General features: G+C 49.6%; 1 protein-coding gene across 1 annotated transcript; it reads left to right on the top strand.

The window, feature by feature from the left end:
- The first annotated feature begins 4,862 nt into the window (after nt 1-4,862).
- Nucleotides 4,863-6,747, top strand: LOC149332275 (uncharacterized). The gene has a single exon (XM_089557503.1). The coding sequence runs from the start codon at nt 5,188-5,190 to the stop codon at nt 6,745-6,747; it is 1,560 nt and encodes a 519-aa protein (XP_089413629.1). The 5' UTR covers nt 4,863-5,187.
- The last annotated feature ends 1,812 nt before the right edge of the window (nt 6,748-8,559 follow it).

Genomic DNA, 8,559 nt, shown 5'->3' with positions numbered 1-8,559 from the left:
ATTCTTTTGTTCGCGTACTGTTTACCAGCTGTTTCCAGTCCTTCGTGTACTCTGATCGGCTGGCGTTTTTCGGCCACGTAGTTCATCTGCACCGCTGCCACATTCTTCACAGTTGATTCGAGTCAGGTTTCTTACTTGCGGTCTGAAAAGGTATCCCGGTTACGTCATCATTTCTCTAAGAACGAGGGTTCTTACTGATGACGTATTTACCGTACCACGGTGCTAAAACTCTGTAATGTTATTGTTTCACCGATAGCATTACATTGCGTACCGGAAACCAGATGCTCCTGCACGCAGTAAGCGCACTTAGTAACCATTCATCGGTAGAGTAACTATATGCCAATATATTGCAATGCATAGCTTGATTTAATTCTAAATGTAATCACATCTACTGTTACTAGTTTCATCGTCGATGTCTGAACTAGCCACAGCGCTCGTAAACACAGCCACTGTTTTTTTTTTGTTAACTCTTCGTAAGGCCCTGTTTTCTACCGCGGCGTACACCTAGTCACCGCTGACCGCGCCTTTACGTTGGAGATACGACTGAAAAAAAAAGAAAATTAAGGGAGGTAATCAAAGCACTGATCTTCATCATATTTGCGTGCGCGTGCAGTTGACCGAGTGAAGAACAACAGCCCACTGTGGCCCTCGAAACCTTTGCTTCTCTCTTTAACAAGACGAGAAAGAACTCTTTTTTTCCATCTCCCTCTGAAATCCTGCTTTTTCAATATGGCTCCCATTACCCCCGTTCCCGAGGTGTTGCTCCCGCAGGGAGCCTCACATATAACGAGCCCGTTCTGCACCATTTCTTTTTGTTAATTTATTTGGCCACAGTGAGCTCTCCCCTCTGCGTGTTACATACATCGAGAGGAATCCAGTCCAAAGGTAAAAGAACCTATGACCCCGGAATGGAGAGCCACAAAAGTGGCCTCACTTCGCTGATAGCAAAAGTTACGAAAGCGGTTGCTGAGACAGGGAGGTGGGCACTCACGAAGTAGTATGAGGAAGCAAAAGAAGCCTAATGAAGGCGTGCCGTATCGCTAATATAATTACCCTGGGAATCCCCATAATACCACGTTCTCTAAGGCTATTAATCTTTCGCGGATGTCAACGCTCGAAGAAAAAAATGGAGAGCTTTTCCTGCTCGCCGGCTTTTCCTAGCTCTTATGCAAGTCTTATTCTGCGCTCCCTTGTCTGGGATTGAGAAAAAAAGTGCGGCTGCCTGGTTGGCTGCGGTCGAGTTGGCTGGCATGCTACCCACCCCTCCTCATTCCTGCAACAATTCCGCGCATGTGGTAGAAACTTCACGACGTGCTGTTATTAAATTTTGGACCGTAGTTGCTCCCCGATACATTGCTGCTGCTGTGGGCTTGCTTTCGATCGAGTAATAGCCAGCGTGCGGTGCCGTTGAGGAGTTTCCGAACGGACCGCGAAGCCCAGAACCACCAAACTCTGGTGTTTTGCAGCGACACCCGTTAACGGCACATTTCCCGGTTTTCTGGTGCTGGCGTAACATCGCGTTATGCTGATTGATCAGCATGCAGTGGCGTTACGCACGGCGCCACTGCAACGGACCATTTCTGTTGGTCCGAACTCTGTGACGTCACGGGTTACAGCTTAGTGACGTCAGGTGCGCCATAGCAGAGAATACAGATGATAACGAATAAACGATAAAATAATACATCAAAAGGAGCTCGTGAGACTATTTTGCGTTACGCCGAGTGATGTGCCACCAGATCCTACGAAGTACGTAGTTTAGTTCTGCCATATGTGGGGGTACCTTGATGTTGTGTCTGGCAGCAGTATGTGTGTATGAATCATGCGACCAGTCATGTCTGACGACATAGATCGGAAGTGACGCCACCAGGCCGGAAGTGACGACACTGGTTTGAAGGCGAAATTAAACCGGAAGTGGTAAGCCACCAAGCTGGAAGTGGCGACACTAGTTTGGAGGCGAAATTAAACCGGAAGTGATACGCCACCAGGCCGGAAGTGACGACACTGGTTTGGAGGCGAAATTAAACCGGAAGTGATAAGCCACCAAGCTGGAAGTGGCGACACTAGTTTGGAGGCGAAATTAAACCGGAAGTGATGCGCCACCAGGCCGGAAGTGACGACACTGGTTTGGAGGCGAAATTAAACTGGAAGTGATAAGCCACCAAGCTGGAAGTGGCGACACTAGTTTGGAGGCGAAATTATACCGGAAGTGATACGCCACCAGGCCGGAAGTGACGACACTGGTTTGGAGGCTAAATTAAACCTGAAGTGATAAGCCACCAAGCTGGAAGTGGCCACACTAGTTTGGAGGCGAAATTAAACCGGAAGTGATACGCCACCAGGCCGCAAGTGACGACACTGGTTTGGAGGCGAAATTAAACCGGAAGTGATAAGCCACCAAGCTGGAAGTGGCGACACTAGTTTGGAGGCGAAATTAAACCGGAAGTGATCCGCCACCAGGCCAGAAGTGGCGAGACTGGTTTGGAGGCGAAATTAAACCGGAAGTGAAGGCACCAGAATCTAAATGTCCTCAACCAAATCGAAGTTTAGCCGTTAGACCAGAAATGACGTCATTAAATTGGAGGTGATGTCACTAAACCGGAAGCTCATAGCACTCATCCAATGCTGATAACAGGTGTCGCTGAACCTTGCGTTGCATGGTAGTGACTGTCCTGCGGCCTTGCACGCCTGATTTTCGTGGACCCAGTTTCCCACCTCACTGCAGAGTTTCCTTGTAAGTACAAGGGTAGAGCTCCTAGCTAACGTGTTTTCGACGACCTCCGTTTCATTCACTGCTGGGCTCTTTCTTCTCAATAACAACGAATGGCATCCATGTCTTCGTAAGCGCACTCTTTATAACGTGTGCAGTAGATTGAAAATTTTTCGCTTTGATACGAAGGGAAGCTATCGACGTTTTAAGGGAGAGCGACAGCCTCGACAGAAGATGTTCGATGGGAATTTTCGAGACAAGAAGAATGGAGGATAACCATCGTAATCAGTCATCAATCGCAAGAAAATTCGGTGGAATGCATGGAGGCCGTAGTTTCATCGGGCGTTTCTCGATAATGCCTGAAAAATCTTTTCTTGCTTGTTATTCCTGTCAGCGGCATTCAGCGATGCGCCCTATGCTCAACATTTCGCCGCTGTCGCAGGTGCTGATCGCTGCTCTTTCATGCGGCGTTTCCCCATTCACCAATTTGTTTCACCCAGAGTGTTAAGAAGCAAGTTATTTATTTATTTTTAATTTTATTGCTTTTAATATCTGCTTCATCCATTCAAAACTTTTTTACTAGCATCTGTGCAGTTTTTTAGCGGGCAGTTCTTGCATATATTCATTCCAGTCCAAACTCTAATGTTTTGCCAGCAGCAACGGCAGGATTTCGTTTGCGAGCTGTTTTTTTATTTCCGCAAAAAATAGCTATATTGCTATGTTGATCCATTATGAGGCGATTACGCTCCACTAATTTTATTCCCGAGCGCACAGCTGTAAGCTAACCCATGGATATCTCCTCCAACTACATCTCTTGACCTTTGAGTGAGGATTGCCATTCGGGTGGCATGGTTTCATGGCACTCAAAAAGTTGACGGCGCCGAAAAGTGAGAGTACAGAGAAGAGACCACAGCGCTCGTAACCGCTACAGCCAAAACAGCAACAACGATAACAACAGCAGGGAAAAGAACAAAAATAACAATGTAGTTGGTTTGGTTTATAGGAGTTTAACGTCCCAAAGCGACTCGGGCTATGAGAGACGCCGTAGTGAAGAGCTCCGGAAATTTCGACCACTGGGGTTCTTTAACCTGTACTGACATCGAACAGTACACGGGCCTCTAGAATTTCTCCTCCATAGAAATTCAACCGGCGCGGCCGGGATCAAACCCGCGTTTTTACGGGTCAGCAGCCGAGCACCATAACCACTCAGCCACAGCGGCGGCTTAAAAAAATAACAATCTGTAGTCGTAGCAGTAGTAGTAATAAATGTGATGTTGAGCCTGGCCAGCAGTTACTTGCCTTTTGTGTAGAGGCATAGCGGGTACGGAAGGGTGGCGGGGACAGGGGCAGTTCCATCAGCAATTTTTCTTTTTTTTGTCTTTCTTCTGGTAGCATAAAACAATAGGCATAGCTTTGATTAGCCTTACTAGGGCTCCATCACGTCCGTCGGTATTTCTATTCAAACTGATTCAAGGCGCTTGCTCGTTATCCTTGCCCGAAAGCGCTCTGTAGAGGACACGAATTGGGGAGAACGAACACGAGTGAGAACGGAAACCGCTGCTGCAGGCGCTGAGCAAACCAGTCTGCTTCCCTCTTCCTGGGGAAAGGGCCTACGACCCCTTAGACTGTTAGGGGTGTTCCGTATGGCGAATAAAATTTTCTAATGGGCACGAAGGATGAATCTAAGATCATAGGACAGCTTTAAAAGACAAAAGAGGAGAGTAGGGGGGCTACGCAGCTCGTTATCGCCAATCGGCTGCCCACGTACCCAGTATTCTTTGCATAATGCCGGGCCGCTGGAGTGGCTCAAAATATGCCTAAAAAAAAGTCCCTCCGCACTGGGAAAGACACGAGAAGCCAGTTTTCCTGCCTTAATTCTCCTTAAGCCTCTTTACCTATATCTTTGTGAGTGCTTCTCTAAGAGTCAGAACTTGTCAGCGCACTTAAAAATAATAAAACAACCGCAAGCTTTGTCACTGTTCTGCGCCTGGATTATAATAGGGTTTTGATGTTCACGCTCTTGAGGCGTACGATACCTCTTTCAGGTATGTTTGGCTGTGAGGGGTTGAAACCCATCACCGTTCAGGCACCATGCCCCATGAATTATCAGCGGTGACTTTAACATGCATTACTTACTGTATGGTAGTTTCAAGTGTGAGCGCCAGCTCATCCCCGCCGACGGAGATCCTTCGCCGGAGGGCGAGCAACCCGAACTTTGAGTCCGAGCAACCCGAGCCGCCCGTGGGAGGAGAGAGTGATGTGAGGAGAGGATGAGGACGACGAGCGCTTGCGCGGCGCGTAAACAACAGACTCAGGTGTTGGCCACGAAAGAAGCAACACGGCCTCTTGTTAACCCAGAGCTCCTTTGTAACGGAAAGACGAATAAACGTCTTTTGAATTGTTCCTTCATCCTAACAATTCAGAAGTGGGATACAGTCAACGTTCGCCCGAACTTACGAAGTTAACCGGCAAGCCCCACCATGCCTGTCACCCGCACCGGAGCATCTTCAACGGATATGGCAAACGAAGATGGCGGACGACCGAGCAACGATGGCGGGAACGACGACGCCGACGACTCAAGCCAAGGCGGATCCGACAACGTGGTGACAAGTGGAAGCTTACCTCCAATACCTCAGTCAACGATCAACGTGGCGGAAATCCTGCAGGCCAGCGTTCAGGCAGCAGTGAGAGAAGCCATCAACGGAATTGCCTTGCTTCAGACGCAGCAAGCAGCGGCAACACCCATCATCGGCGCGGGAGAGACAGCTCGATTAGTGCCATTGTTTGATCCGGTGTCATCCAGCTCTCCGACAGTAGACGCGTGGATAAGACGCGTGGACGATTTGGCACAAGTCTACCATTGGTCCGACCGGCTGACATCTGGAAACGCACTCTCGAGGTTGGAAGGGCCTGCGAAGACATGGTATGACTCCCTCTCTTCCGTCGACAAAACATGGCCGGAATGGAAAGAAGAAATTAAGCGCGCCTTCCCCACGACAGCGGGATTCCAACGACTCCATCGGGAAATGCAGGAGCGACGACAAAAGCGCGGTGAGCCCATCGAGTGTTATTACTACGACAAGCTCTCAAAAGCTCGCCGTTGCAACCTCACAGATGAAGCATGCATTGAATACCTCATCACGGGGCTATACGATCACGACGTAATTAGAGCAGTGAGCGTACGCACGTACGAGTCGCCGGAAGACCTTCTTCACTGCCTGAAACGCCTCGAAGAAAGATTGGGAAACACTGCCTCCAAAAGTTCAACATCAAGTGGTCCCCCGAACTACTCTCGTTTCCCCGCATATGCCAACGCCCATGGCAACAAAAGCGAAGCAATGGCGTCGGCCTTGAACACTACCGACCACAAGAACCTTTCTCCGAAGGCGAGGAGGAAGCCGCCATGGAATGAAAGAGGAGAGCCCCTCTGCTTCAACTGCAGCGAGTACGGTCACGTGTCCCTCAATTGCCCGGCCCCACAGCGAAAGGCGAGATGCAACGCTTGCGGACGAGTGGGCCACGGAGAAAAAGACTGCAGGGCAAAAACGGAGAGAGGAGCGCGCGTCGCTCAGAACGCGTTGGGGTTTGACCTCCGAGCCGCTGAAGAGGCGAACGAAAAGTACTTTATGATGGCGAAAGCGAACGGCTGCGACATACGAGCATACGTCGATCTCGGTAGCCAATGCGTAACTCTGCGTAAGGAGGATGCCAACCGAATCGGAGTCGCTTACACGAAGTTGACCAAGCCGTTCACTATCGGGGGCTACGGGTCCGGACATGTGACACCGTGTGGGGAAACGAACATCACCCTCACGGTCGACCAAGCTACAGCGGACGTTCCCGTGCTGGTCGTGCCGGACGCGTCACAGTCCATACCCCTACTTGTGGGCCAACCTTTCACCGAGCAACCACAAATCACGATTGTCAGGCGGAAGAACACAGTGCGGATTTTTGAGGAGCACAGGAACGAGGACAATAGAGACGACACGCTTCAGTCCATTGATATTCCAGAGCTCCCAGAACGACCTGTGTGCCTATGAGCAAAAGGAATCTGCTTCCCTGTATTGGCAGATGGTGGCTGCGACTGCAGGAGTTCACCTTCGACATGGAATATCGTAAGGGGGCGGCAATGATTCATGTTGATGCACTTAGCCGCTCTGTATACGACCCTCCAGAAGGGACGGATATTGCTCCTGGCCTTCACGTCCTTGCAACATGCATAGCGACAGAAGACGTGCTCACCGTTTCCCAGCTGAATGATCCAAAGGTTCAAGCTTTCAAGGAAAGGCTAGAAAAAAAAAAGACCAACGCAAGCAACAGGAGCGGTACAACAGGAAGCGGGTGGAAGCGCCGACATACAATCCCGGAGATGTTGTACTAGTTGAGCGAGAACCGGCAGCAAGTGGGGAGTCAAGGAAACTGAAAGAAAAATACAAAGGACCGTATATCATCCGAGAAAGGCTTCCCAACGACCGCTACCGCATCGAAAACGTGCCTCCGGGGCGGCAAAGGCGAAGAGCTTACAGCAGTTTTGCACCGGTTGACAAGCTGAAGCTTTGGGACCGGGAATTCAACGAGACAAGTTCTGAAGAATCGGAACGCGAGGATGATTCCGACCGGGACGGTCGGTGGCACAGGATGGCCGAATGTGAGCGCCAGCTCATCCCCGCCGACGGAGATCCTTCGCCGGAGGGCGAGCAACCCGAACTTTGAGTCCGAGCAACCCGAGCCGCCCGTGGGAGGAGAGAGTGATGTGAGGAGAGGATGAGGACGACGAGCGCTTGCGCGGCGCGTAAACAACAGACTCAGGTGTTGGCCACGAAAGAAGCAACACGGCCTCTTGTTAACCCAGAGCTCCTTTGTAACGGAAAGACGAATAAACGTCTTTTGAATTGTTCGTTTATCCTAACACAAGTCAAGTGCCAGCAGACAGAATCTGGAGTTACGGTCTTCGGACAACAAAATTTGCGTTATGAATGGCTGCAGTCCAAGTTAACCGCGGGGTTCGTCCTGCAGCAGTTTTCTTTACCTGACTTTAATGTTGCGGCCATTGAATCAGCGTATTCATTTGTTTCGCTCGAAATCAATAAGAAATGGGCATGGGCAGGCCAGGCAAGATAACTGATGGTATTTACGGGCAACGGAGTGGATTCCAAGGAAGCGTAGTAGAGGGCGGAAGAAAGTTATTTGCGTACATGAGATTAAGGAATTTGTGGGGATAAGCTGGCTACAGATGGCACAGGTCAAGGTTAATTTGAGGGACATGGGAGATGCCTTTGTCGTGCAGTGAACATAGGCCAATAATGATGACGATGACGGCGATGATGATGATTCAATTGTTTTTTTGTTTTTTTTCGAATGTGGACACTTATGGGAGAGATTGCATTCCCATCTGCCTCAAGATCATAAGACTACTCATTACTTTGCTCACAAAGCTTTATTGAGTGCTGATTTCACGCATGTGATAGTCGTCCCAGTTACAACATTGTTAATGTTACAGACTCAGAGAATAGACAAACCCAATCTACAACTCAGCGCCAAATGGGGCATTATGCGTGCGGTCGCATCTCTCAATCACAGCAAGGCGGTGGTGACGAAAAAAAGATGAAAGTGTCCCTACAGAGCTGGAAGACACGGATGGGATCTTCTATGTTGGGCAGCCGCTGCTTTTTTGCTTATATGTAGCAAATCTTCTCACCTTAAGCCGAGCAGTGTGACTGCCGCTCGATCATACTCATTCGGGCGGGCCTCACAAAAGCTTTTTAGCAAGATATAGATAGAAGATGCGAACCTATCTAGTTCAGGCACTGATGAGGGAAAAGGCCTTAGGTTTAAGCCAACGGGTGTCAAGT

This window comes from Amblyomma mixtum, chromosome 8 (assembly GCF_055824585.1).
Source record: "Amblyomma mixtum isolate Tamu chromosome 8, ASM5582458v1, whole genome shotgun sequence".
Lineage (NCBI taxonomy): Eukaryota > Metazoa > Arthropoda > Arachnida > Ixodida > Ixodidae > Amblyomma > Amblyomma mixtum.
The sequence above is the reverse complement of the archived record's forward strand: the minus strand, read 5'-3'. Positions and strand labels throughout refer to the sequence as shown.

Bases quoted from the DNA above. Each gene is read 5' to 3' on its own strand.
- LOC149332275 (XM_089557503.1), top strand. From the start codon at position 5,188: ATGCCTGTCACCCGCACCGGAGCATCTTCAACGGATATGGCAAACGAA.